This window comes from Chenopodium album, chromosome 14, assembly GCF_948465745.1.
Source record: "Chenopodium album chromosome 14, dcCheAlbu1.1, whole genome shotgun sequence".
Classification (NCBI taxonomy): Eukaryota; Viridiplantae; Streptophyta; class Magnoliopsida; order Caryophyllales; family Amaranthaceae; genus Chenopodium; species Chenopodium album.
The window spans coordinates 6,804,705-6,817,620 of NC_137847.1; the positions used below are offsets into that span (position 1 = coordinate 6,804,705).

The window sequence follows — 12,916 nt, forward strand, 5'->3', positions numbered from 1 at the left end:
ATGGATGTTACAAATGGATTTATTAATCAAAATAAAGGTATGTATATGTTCGTTTCAAATAAATATTACTAATCATACTTAACTAATGCTTTTTTATTACGAGTTTTTTTTTTTTTTTTTTTTTTTAAATAATTAAATTTCGTTATGTTGATAATGAAGTTGAAGGAACAGGAGAAAATGTGCTTGCTAAACATGTAGCATTCTTTGATAGGAATCATGATGGTGTGATTTATCCATGGGAAACTTTCCAAGGTTAATTATTGTCTTAAATTTTTATTAACTTTGCTTAAATTTTGGTGAATTTGAGTTGGATTTTTGGTTACCTTAAATGGGGTTTGGTATATTTAGTGTTAAAATGAATGAAATTTGGTGTAGGATTTCGTGCCATTGGAAGTGGTCTTCTGTTATCCACCCTAGCAGCCTTCTTCATCAACATGGGCCTCAGTAGAAAAACTCGCTCGGTATGTCTGTTGCATACTTGCATTGCATCCCATAATTATGATTTTACGTGGTATTATTTCTATTTCGCAAAATTTATTTACGCTCGTGTCCATCACTCATAGTGTGTTTGGATAAAGAAAGAGGTAGGAAAAGAAGAGGAGGGGAGGGAAGAATGGTGAGTTTTCCTTCTAAATCTCTCCATTGTTGGAGGGATCATTTTCCTACAATTTAATTCCTTCATTTCTCCTTCCTCCAACTCCCTTCCTTCTTCATTTGTTATCAAATGAAAGATACCCTATCTCTCCATTTCCTTTCCCTTCCTTTCCCTCCATTTCCTTCAATCCTAACACACCGTTAGGGGTGTATCCGATTATGATTGTTATGTAGAATGGATAATCTCTTTTCGAATACAATGTGAATATTAGCATGTTTTATACTGGAGTTAATTATATAATGAAAAATTGTGAATTAAAGGCAGCATATCATATTATATCACTAATAAATAAAACCGGTCGCACAGCCAGGTCACAAGATAGCAACAATTGACATTTCAGTTTTTTGTCAAGTGTCGTGCCACGTAGTCAACAAATAGGATGCTAAATAATCGAATTTTGGATAGATTTTTAAGATAAAAATTTTGTATGGATTTTTATTATCAATGCACTACTAAAATTTCATATATACATAATTAATCATAACTTTTAATAAAAAATCTAATAACTCAGTTCTATGTCCATCATAAAATTTGATTTAAAAAGTTCTTTAAAATAGGATCCATTTTTAATATATATAAAGTAATAGAGAATTAGTAAAAATAAGTTTTAATTGATAAAAATACTTTCAGTTTAGTAAAAATAATTTATAAGTATGATATCGTGTGCCTAAATATCCTGTATTTATCTAAAGAGATTATATGACCTTATTTAACATTCAAGTCAAAAGATTTATTCTAAAATTCAATAAATAATCTGGGTATCGCTTGGAACACAAAACTAGTATAAATATATAGAAGGAATTTAATTTCAAGTCTATCTTAGGACTTTAGCTGACTAAGCTAAGTAAGTAACTAATCATAGACTTTTAGACATAAACAACCATTGGCTTTAATAAAGTTGCCCGAACATGAGTTCATGATAGTTATACACAATCTTGGGTAGGCTGATGTGCCCAGTGGAATAGAATAGTTTAATAAAATAATTGAGTATTTGGGCCGGTACAATCTTGGGTAAGCTAATGGGCTTAGTGTTTAACCACTTCACTAAAAAAAAAAAAAGAAAAAGAAAATTCTTTTTGGTAACATTCGAGATTCTCTTTTTCTCTTTGATAAATTGTAAATATTTTAATTCTCTTTGGTAAACTTGTATTATTGATTACCGTTGATAAGTTATTTTTAATAAAAATCCTTTAACTATAGTTAGTTTTATTTTTAATAATAATTAAATTAATTAAAAAATATTTTTTTTTGTAAAAAAAAAAAAAACAAACTCCTCCCCCACCCTACCTTGCCACCAGCAGCTCCTCCTTCTGCCAGCGGTCAGAGCCCCACCCTAGGCCGGAGACGTCCGGTCGGCGATGCCCTGCCTCAATCCCCCGCTCCCACCTTTTCTCTTTCCCCCAATCTCAACCCCCACCACCTCCCATTTCCCTCACCGCCCCATCGCCGACCTCAATCCCACCCCAAACCATCCCGAAAACCATATCACCTCCCCGTTGACCCCCCCTCCCCTGTCCGCCGACCCAGAAACCCACCCAAAAATGCCTGAAAACCCAAACCCGTTTAGGTTTTAAACCAAACCCAGAAAACGGGTTTGGGTTTGCTAGTGGTTTTGGGTGGGGGGGGGGGGGGGCGAGGGAGGCTACGTCGTCGGTCGGGGTGGGGAAGGCCGAGCGTCTCTGGCCAGGAGTACGGTGCCTAGCCGTCAGCAGGAGGAGGGGCTGCTAGTGGTTAGGGGAAGGGGGAGGAGTTTGAGATTTTTTAATAATTTTTTTTTAAAAAAATTTGTTACTAAAAAATAATTAAATTAACCAAACAACTCTAACTATAGTTAAAATTTTAATAAAAATTAATCATTAATGTTAAAAGCAATAAAATTTAGGAAATTTTGACTTTTACCACAAAAAAAAATCAAAAAAATTGTTTTTTACCACCAAAACTTCTAAAACTTTTATTTTACCACCAAAAAAATTTCTAAAAATTGTTTTTTACCACCAAACGGCAAGAAAACCGTTAAATCTAACGGCTTAAAAAAATTTCCTTCGAATTTCGTGCGCAAAATATGTTTTTCATGGGTTTAGGGGGGCACTTTGGTTCTATGGGTCCAATTTGAGGTCAAAATTGACAAAAAATGATTGAAAATGCCTCGTTTTGCGTGTTCACGTAAATCGAGGTTTTTTAAACACGCAAAACGAGGCATTTTCGATCATTTTTTGTCAATTCTGACCTCAACTTGAATCCATAGGACCAAAGTGCCCCCCAAAACCCCTAAAGAGCATGTGTTTGACACGAAAATCAAAGAATTTAAAAAATTCCGTTAGGTTTTTGACGACAGGTGGTAAAAAACAACTTTTAATTTTTTATTTGGTGGTAAAATAAAAGTTTTAGAAGTTTTGGTGGTAAAAAACATTTTTTTGATTTTTTTTGGTGGTAAAAGTCAAAAAATCCTAAAATTTAATTATACAAGATTACCAAAGAGAATTGAAAATTTTACAAGTTATCAAAGAGAAAAAGAAAAACTTGAGTGTTGCCAAAGAGAATTTCCAAAAAAAAAAAAAAAGAAAAAAAAAATGAAAAAGAACGTGTGCAATAAAAACCCCATGTGGTGAGTTGTATGATTTGTATTAAACAATTTTGCAACATACTTATCAAAGAAGAAAATTAATTAAGGTGTATGTAGTGGCGGAACCAGAAATTTTACATTAAGGGGGCTAAGATTAAACATAATTGAATGAAAAAAAAAGAAGCTAAATACTACCTAAATATATAATGGATTTTTTTGTTTAATTTATTTTTAAGACAAGAACTTAATAGGATCCAAAATAAAACAAGCCCACTGATAAATAATGTAATAATGGATTTTTTTGTTTAATTTGATTTTAAGACAAGAACTTAATAAGATCAAAAATAAAACTAGCCCATTGATAAATAATGTGAAAGTTGAGGGATCATTGAAAAAAATAGTGGTACAAGGAGAATTTATCTCACATCCTAACCAACTTAGCTATGGAGAACTCTAGTTGCTAAGAAGAAATTCTTAAAATCTCACATCTTAACCAACTTCGCTATGGAGAATTTATCTTACTATGATATATAATTAATTCTTAAATCAAATCAAGGGGGTGGCCATGGCCTACCCTAACCCCCCTAGGTGTTTGTATTTTATATGGTAAATTAGTGTGTAGTCCGAGCGATGCCTGGTTTGCTAGTTTGTATCCTTTAATTTGATGATTATGTTCGACTGTTTGTATAACTAGTGTGTGGTCCACGCGTTTTCTTGGCTGTCACTTTTTTTTTTTTTACCTCATGTGTATTTATTTTTTAAATACACAAATAAATACACATGAGGTAAATGTATGTCCTTTATGTGTTTGAGGTTACGGGTTCAAATCTAGCCTAAAGCATAATTTATTTTGTTAAATGAAGTGACAAGCTTACGTAGCGTATATATTTTGGATAATGTCGTGGCATTGTAACATGACGCATATAGTGTGAAGAGTGCCACATGACACCCTTCCTTTGAAGGGAACGCCTTTTATGTAGTATATATTAAAGCTCCTTTAATATAGTGCATATTTCAAATATATATCTTGACATTTTATTTTCTATGTATTGTTGGGAATGATAAATTTTGGGACTAAGACTTTGTTGTTGTGGTTAATAAGGGTAAATTTTCTTCTTTGCTCTTCCCTATAGAGATAGAGAACATAGCCAAAGCCAAACATGGGAGTGCTTCCGGTGTCCATGACTCACAAGGAAGGTATATAGTAAACTCGACTCCTACAATTGTCTTTCATGACCTTATTGCCTTTATTGTGACTTCAACAGGATATTAAAATGTGTCTACCTTCCTATTTCTATGTAACATATATATACGAAGTACATACAATTACATTATGTGTTTTGCGCTTATGATCCTTTTTTATTTATTTGATTGAAGGTTTGTAGAATCGAAATTTGAAGATATCTTTAAGAAGCATGCTTGCACAAATTCGAATGCTCTCACTTCCGAAGAACTAAGTAAAATGCTCAAGGCAAATAGAGAACCAAAGGACTTTGGAGGATGGTTAGCAACAACTTCTTTTATTTCAATTCATATATATGTACATATCGACTTATGTTTTATCGTTCAAACTAGATAATTAATTATTGTTGTGTTCTATCAATTTTTATTACAAGGATTGGAGCCTATTCAGAATGGAAGATTATATACTATCTTTGCAAGGATAAGAATTGCTTCTTGCAAAAAGATACGCTTCGAGGAGCATATGATGGAAGCTTATTTGAGAAGATGGAGATGGAGGCTAAGAGACGTCAAGGTCATAAACAAGGGTAATATTTCAAAGAAGCTACTTGGGAATATATCTACATTGTGTGTGATTCAAATTTATGAAATGCAAAGCATTTTCAATTAGTTAATACGGGCCGGACGGCCGGGAGGATTATATTACCAATCTAATCTCACTTTTATGGTAAGAAATCTAGCTTGTGATTTTGTGGTTACATGTTTGATATTGTATTGTGTTTTGTGAAAAAGAGCGATTTTTTTTTTCCTACATCCTCCGCTTTTAAGCTAGACAAGACTATCAATTTTGATTTGTCTAGGTGTCCTTGCATTTGGGCCTTGCATGAAATAATGATGTTGGTGTCTAATTTATGTACATTTTCAAAATGAAAATATTTCAAAATCATTAAAATCTAAACAACTTCTTTGTATTTGTGTTTCTCATTTTCAGTTTTCATGCAATCCAAACAACTACAGTAATATATTATATAAGTAAATTAGGCAGTAATGTATTATTATAAATAAATTAGGCAAAATTCTTTAGTATATCTTTATGACAGAGGATTCTTGAAACTTATTGATGCAAGCTCATCTTAAGAAACTATTAATCTCATTGATTGAATTGATCCTAATAAGTTTTGTTCACTATTAGATTTTTGTCGTCAGGTGCTGTTTATTAGGAATACTCTTCATAAATCATGCAAATAATTCAGGAATAATTTAATTTTTCTTTGATAATGCCATCTGCAACGATGACTAATTTAACGACTTTACTATGTCATCGTCATTGTTTATTACCAAAAGTTCAAAACCAGTTGTGGCTTGTGAGTCGTATTCAATATTTGAAAATCTCAACATTATATTAGTCTAATCTATTAATTATTACTAGCTCGATTTCTTTTTTATATTCTGATTTAAAATCTTGCATTTATTTCTAATGGTAAGGAGTCTTCTACATACTCCAATATACTATGTACTTGTATAAAAAAAAAAACACAATCGTGTGGAATATTGTTTAATTCGTCTTCTTAAATGTTGTAGGATGTTAATTTTTTATTTTTATTTTTAACTACAATTTTCTAATAAGTTAGTGATCTTAATAGTGAGATATGAATCATGTAAATTGACAAATGCATGTACACAATTAAACTAGGAAATTAAAGTTAAACGGAAGAATTAAACTAGGATATCAAAGTTAAATGGAAGAATTAAACCAATACAACTATACGAGTATATATTCATGTTGATCTGCTTAAATAAATGGGTCAAAATACCTAAAACAATAACTTCATACTTTGTTTGGAGTCCTACTAAACTAGCACCTTTTCCAAGTCAATCAACCCAATTACACAAATTAACGTTTGAGTAGAAAGGACATGTAAGAAAACTGGCCCCTCTAACTGTCAAGCATATGTGGATGGTGGGTCTCGAATTTGTGACTTTGACCTTGTTTGGTAAGAACTTTTCAGAAAGCTATTAGCTTATTGAGGTCTATTAGAGATTTAAACATTCTAAAAAAGTTTATTTACGTGTTTGATAAACAACTTATTAAAAGATTATTTTAAACTCAAATAATTTTTTTTTTAAAACAAAAGTCATAGTAATTGCTTTTAAAAACTATCCTATTGAATATTTAGCTTTATTAATAACAGTTAACAGTTAAAGTCTATTCGTCAGACCCTTTTATACAACCAGCTAATACAACTAATTATATGAATTAGCTACAAACTAATTACCAAACAGGGTGTATGTGAGCTCTCTAATTCCAATGATATAAATTAGTACATTCCCACATACCACTAAAGTATTATACAAGTCTTTCACCCCAAAAAAAAAAAAAAAAAACGAGAACCAACACCCCATCACTAATAAATAAATATGGGCGTACCATAAATAATGTTTTCTCTCATTCACATTCTCTTTAATTATATGCTATCGTTTCCTCCATTCCTAAAGTGAAAAATAACTCATAGAATTAGCGTCAAATAACTTGTATAACATGGAAGCTTCAAATGGAATTACCAATCATAATGAAGGTATGTATAAAGTAGTTCATTTACAATAATTTTCACAACTAATCATACTCAATTAATTCATTTTTATTCGGGTTTTTTTTAATAATTAAATTTGTTATTATGTGATTATGCAGTTGAAGGAACGGGAGAAAATGTACTTATGAAACATGCTGCTTTCTTTGATAGAAATCATGATGGTTTTGTTTATCCTTGGGAAACCTTCAAAGGTTAGATTATAAACCAAGTATCTCCTTAAACTTTTTGATTAATTTTTGTTATTACATTTTAAGGAATTTTGTTTTAATGATGAGGTATACATACTGTTGTAGGAATGCGTGCCATTGGATGCGGGTTGTTTATATCCACCGCTGCCGCCATCGTCGTAAACATGAGCCTCAGCCAGAAAACTCGCCCGGTATATCTCTCATATCACTAGTCAACTACGGAGTATAGATCTTACACCGCAATACCACATGTTATCGCTTATTAACGACATTTTCGTAATTTTATGACTTTTCAAATTAGTTGTAGTGTATTATACGTGTTAGGTAGTATTTCTTATTTTCTTTACTTGTAGAGTCTATTTCTATTACTTTTTTTTTTTTTAAAAAATAAAAAAAAAATCTATTACTATTTCGTACAAGGTAGTTTCGATGTATAATTTAATCAAATTCTACCCGTCTTTATGTCATTAGGAGTATATGGTGAATTTTTGTAACAATTCAGTGGTATATGACGAATTTGAAAAATTTCACGAGTACTTGGTAAATAAACAAAAAACTCAGGGTATATGGTAAAAAAACCGTTTAATTTTAAATATTTCAAAAAAATAAAAATAAAAAGAATTTTTTATTTGAAAATCTATAAGACTTATTTTAATACGGAGTACAAAGTATTCACTATTCAGTATATATATTTGCTTAACTTTGATGAGAATGGTCTTATTATGTTTAGCCTTGAAAATTTTAAGCTACAGGCGGTGGTATCATGCTTGGTACATACAAAAAACGCGGAAAGAACATGTAGCTAATTTGTAAAGAACGTACAACTATTTTGTAAAGAATATATATTTGTTTTGTAAAGAACAACTAAATGTTATTATTTTTTATTTATCTAAAGAGCCTGTCCTCCACCAACCCGAGGCACCGCCTTTTGGGCGGCTAGCTCGATCGGCCCTTTCTCCTAATCCTCGGGAGAGGCAATGAATCAAAACCCTTTTTCAGTCCAAAGGACAAAGACATACTCAAGTGATACAGGCCTGGGAGCAACTTCATTAAAAAAAATAAATAAAGACAGGTAGTTTACTTGCTTAGTGCTTGCATTAAGGTGTGAAACTTACAAAATGATCTTTCGTAAATTTAGCAACTGAGAGCAAATTTGGCTTGGCATTGAACACGTCGTCCATCAAAGTCGGATGACGGGGTGGGCTATTTCTGAATTTCCTCACACAACCATAGCCGTTACCGATTGCAGACTTTTAAAGTACTTATGGATATGCTCAAGTTTCTTATCCCGTTGAAGGATTTTTTTCTGAGCAGTTGGACAACACTTAAAAGGGCCTAAAGAGAAAGAACACATCTGTAATATTAATAAAGAACATCTTGTCAAAAAAATATTAATAAAAAACATGATAATATTATGTAATAAACATTATTTATATATACCCACCATAATTTAAAGATGAAATTCAAAGAACATTTGGCAATAAGCAACGAACATAATATTAGTATATTACAAATAAAAGTACATTACACTGACAATAAAAGAACATGGAAACATGTTCTTTTCACTCTTTTTTGGTAAAAATATGTTCCTTTTATTTTAGGTATGTGTTCATTACAATTTAATACTATGTTCTTTTCACTATAAATGTATGTTCTTTACATTTGTATAATATGTTCTTTCTGCGAGAAAAGTTTGTACAATGCATGATACAGGCGCCTGTAGGAACCACGCACTGGTTTAACCTTGGTTTCTATATATATATGGCCACCAGCAGCTAATTTTTCATTTAATACGTAGTAATGCTAAAAAAAATAATAATAATAAAAAATTGAGTCTAGATTTTCATTACTAGCTAGACTCAAACGAAAATCTAGATATATATGCGGCCACCACTAGCCGGAGGCTTTTTTTTTTTTTGGTAAGGAAATTTTGCACTAGATAACATAAAAAACAGATTAACAAAGTGATGGTCGGTTTGAAATGCAGTAATATATACTTCATTAGTGCAATTAATATTGCAACAATATGAAATTACGTATTTTAAAGCATTTTTCATATGTTAAATATTTATAATAGTATAAGAGTAAAAATTATAAAAAGTTAATATTGTAAATTTATTTTATAAGACGAATCTAATAAGATCCCGCATGATTATATACTTAATGCATAAATTATATATGGTCAAATTAAACAAGAGTGTTAAGTAGTGCAATAGTCCATTGTTACAATATTATTGAAACAGAGGAAATGCAAGTATAATATTAGATCAATCAATATTGATTAATCAATGTGTAATTAACACATGCAAATAATTTAGTGATTTGTTTGAGTAGAAATGTCGGTAGTTCGGTACACCATACATGAAAGCACCAAAGTGTGTTGTGAGTTGTATCATGCATGATTTGTTTCAAAGTATTTTGTAGCATACCAATCATCCTTTAATTTAATGTTCAAATATTTATTTCAATTCTATCATCCTATAATTTGTTATGTAATTATAACTAATTAGTACATTTTCATCGAAAACATACAATGATAAGTATAATTTCGAAAATTAATTTAGACATTTTAATCTCTTTGTAATTGTTGGCTTGTATCAGGGGAAATTTCCTTCTTTGCTTTTCCCTATAGAGGTAAAGAATATAGCCAAAGCCAAACATGGGAGTGATACTGGTGTCTATGATACACAAGGAAGGTATGCCTAAATATTCAACTTTTCTTGGCTGTCTTGTTGTATCATTATTTAATTAAGTTAGATAATCGACAATAATATTAAGGCAAAATTGGTATACACCACCTTTTTTATCCAACTTTTTTGAAAAAACCACCTTTTATGTTTTTTTTATTTACTAAACCACCTTTTAAGTACCAAAATTCTCGATTGCACCACCCCAATTTCAAATTTTGACGAAAAATTTAATTGAGACGTCAAAGGGGTCCACAACTTGTGTCTTTCGCTCCTAAATCATGTATTTTTTCACCCCCAAAAACATTTGACCCTTCCCTCTATATAAATGCATGACTAAATTGAGTAAAGCTCTAAAAAACCAAACCTAATTTTGCTACAAAAATTAAATTGTAGTATTTGTTTATTCTCAAACCCTAAATTGAGGTAATTGAAGTGATGGTTCAGATGGAAGGGAAGGTTTTGCTATGGTTGATGATTTGGAAGTGGATGGTTGAGATGCAATCTGTTAGATTTGAAATAGGGGTGGTGCAATAAAAAATTTAGGTACTTAAAAGGTGGTTTAGTAAATAAAAAAAAAAACATAAAAGGTGGTTTTTTCAAAAAAGTTTGACAAAAAAGGTGGTTTATACCAATTTTACCTAATATTAATTGAGATGGTAACGAGGAGACTGCCTAAAGGAGATTCCACATTAAAATCAAATGATGATAATTTTTAATTAATCAGGAAAAACTCCCCCTCTAGGTTATAACGTGAAATTTTTTTTCGTCTTTCTTAGCTTCAATGTGTGACAAGTTACATATACAAGTAGACAATAATATTGAGTTTCAACACGTATCAAGACCATAGCTCTATTTCTCACTATGAATAGTATGTATGTTGATTTTTTTTTCCCCCTTTTTTTATGTTTTATTCAAAGGTTTGTAGAATCGAAGTTTGAAGATATATTTAAAACGCATGCAAGGGAAAATTCAAGTGCCCTCACTTCTAAAGAACTTAGTGAAATGCTGAAGGCAAACAGAGAACCAAAGGACATTGGAGGATGGTTAGCAACACTTTTTAAACTTCTCTGCTCTAAAATTTTGTATAGAAGTTATATATGTTCGTTCTTTATTGTTCTACTCCCTCTTTATTTTCGTTTGCTACATTATTTTCTTCTACATTCATTTTATTCTTATTGGAATATTTATTTTCTCTTTAGAGTTAATATCTCGCTCTTGGCCAATCAATTATTCCACGCGTGGATGGTCTTACTAGTCCTTCCTCTTTTCCTTGGTCTACGATAATTGGGTAGAGAACCAAAAAAAAAAAAAAAAAAAAAATTGTACGAAGGTACCTGATATATTTTATGGCTCGGATTAGAATAAAAGTAATTCCGTGTTTTTAATTTTTGAAGGTTTGGGGCCTTTGTAGAATGGAAGATTTTGTTTTCGCTATGCAAGGACAAGGATGGGTTGATGCAAAAAGATAAAGTTAGAGGAGTATATGATGGAAGCATATTTGAGAAGTTGGAGATGGATAGACAATCATCTACTAAGAAACATAAACAAGGGTAAAACTTCAAGAAATCATTTGTGTGATTCAATATACAAGTATAAGAAATGTAAAGAGCTTTCAATAATTAGTTTATTCTGATTTTTTTTTCTTTTTCTTCCTGTTCTTCTCTTCTCAAGTGTTCATGGAGGAGATAAATAAGTTAGCAATGCAGTTGATCTTCAAGTGGTGGACACCAATTCATTGTTGTTGTTATGTTATCTAATAGTTGGTTTTGAATTTATACAATGTTCCTTTTAATAATTTATGTGACACTTGTAATTTTATGTACATTATTACAAGGATTTTGAGATAAATTTCAACTTCTGACTTTTAAGACCGCTATTTTATTATCAGATGGTAGGGCTTTTTTCAGAAAGGAACTGATACATAAGTGATAGATATTATATGATAATATTTATCGCAGATTAGGATAGATTATTTTATGTATATTTTGTATCCTTATCGTACTAGGTTTCCTAACGTGATTAGGATTAGTATTGTAAACTCTATATATATTGATCAATGGTACACACTCCAGACTGAGGAGTTTTCCCGAAATCTAACATGGTATCAGAGCTCTAGGTTACGATTTAGCTTCCGCAATTTTTTATTTTTTGATTAATCACCCTTTTTTGGATTTGCCCCACAAGTCAAATTTCTTGCTGCCTTTTTCTTCTTTACTTTTTCAATTCCTTTTAGGAAAATTGCTCATATTTGATTAATCACCTACAATTCATCGTCTGCTACATCATGACGAAGGATACTCCACATCCATCCATTGAGTTTCACCCTGCACTTTCCGTCACTAATATCAAGAACTGCATCCCATTAATTCTTGATTGAGCCTTTAACGTACTCTATCACATCGATAAAAAGACCACAAAACCAACTGATATCTCTGAAAGTTTGTGGACACGGCTTGACGCGATTGTAAAACAATGGATATACGGGACTATTTCATCTGATCTTCTTGACACCATCCTGTGCAAAGGGGACACTGCACTACCGGTATGGGATAAACTCAAGAACATCTTCCAAGACAACAAGGCTACAAGGGCTCTCTACTTGGAATCGCAGTTAACTGACCTTCACCTCTCCGATTTCCCTGACGTTTCAGCATATTACAGACAACTCAAGACTTTAAAGGATCAATTGGCCAATGTCGATAACCCAATCTCGAAAAGCAAGCTTGTCCTAAAATTGATTGGTGGTCTCCGTAACTCCGATTTCGACACGGTGGCCACAATCTTGGCTTAGACGGAGCCTTTACCGTCTTTTGAAACCGCGCGGTCACAGTTACTTCTCGAGGAAGCACGCTGCAACAATGACAAAGCTTCACAAGGTTCGTCTTTCGTAGCTCAACAAACGACCGCTACACCCTCCTCTGACAACTCGCAGTAGCAAAACCGACCACCAGCTTCGGGTGGTGGCGGTAAGCCAGGCGGCGGTAAAAACGGAGGTGGCAAGGGGCGCGATCGAGGCAACGACCAATCTTCGCAGCAACAACAAAGCC

At 32.1% G+C, this 12,916-nt stretch overlaps 3 protein-coding genes across 3 annotated transcripts; all 3 read left to right on the top strand.

The window, feature by feature from the left end:
- LOC145578755 (putative peroxygenase 4) lies at positions 1-4,991 on the top strand. Its single transcript, XM_081636058.1, has 6 exons — positions 1-37; positions 160-252; positions 376-461; positions 4,321-4,415; positions 4,596-4,721; positions 4,835-4,991. The coding sequence occupies exons 1-6, from the start codon at positions 1-3 to the stop codon at positions 4,989-4,991; spliced, it is 594 nt and encodes a 197-aa protein (XP_081492184.1).
- A 1,919-nt stretch (positions 4,992-6,910) lies between these two features.
- Positions 6,911-11,586, top strand: LOC145578756 (putative peroxygenase 5). The gene is made up of 7 exons (XM_081636059.1): positions 6,911-6,976; positions 7,090-7,182; positions 7,285-7,370; positions 9,781-9,875; positions 10,787-10,912; positions 11,264-11,419; positions 11,541-11,586. Exons 1-7 carry the CDS (start codon positions 6,940-6,942, stop codon positions 11,560-11,562), a joined length of 615 nt encoding a protein of 204 aa, XP_081492185.1. The 5' UTR covers positions 6,911-6,939; the 3' UTR covers positions 11,563-11,586.
- A 567-nt stretch (positions 11,587-12,153) lies between these two features.
- Positions 12,154-12,660, top strand: LOC145577677 (uncharacterized). The gene is made up of 2 exons (XM_081635152.1): positions 12,154-12,204; positions 12,280-12,660. Exons 1-2 carry the CDS (start codon positions 12,154-12,156, stop codon positions 12,658-12,660), a joined length of 432 nt encoding a protein of 143 aa, XP_081491278.1.
- Positions 12,661-12,916: the final 256 nt, after the last annotated feature.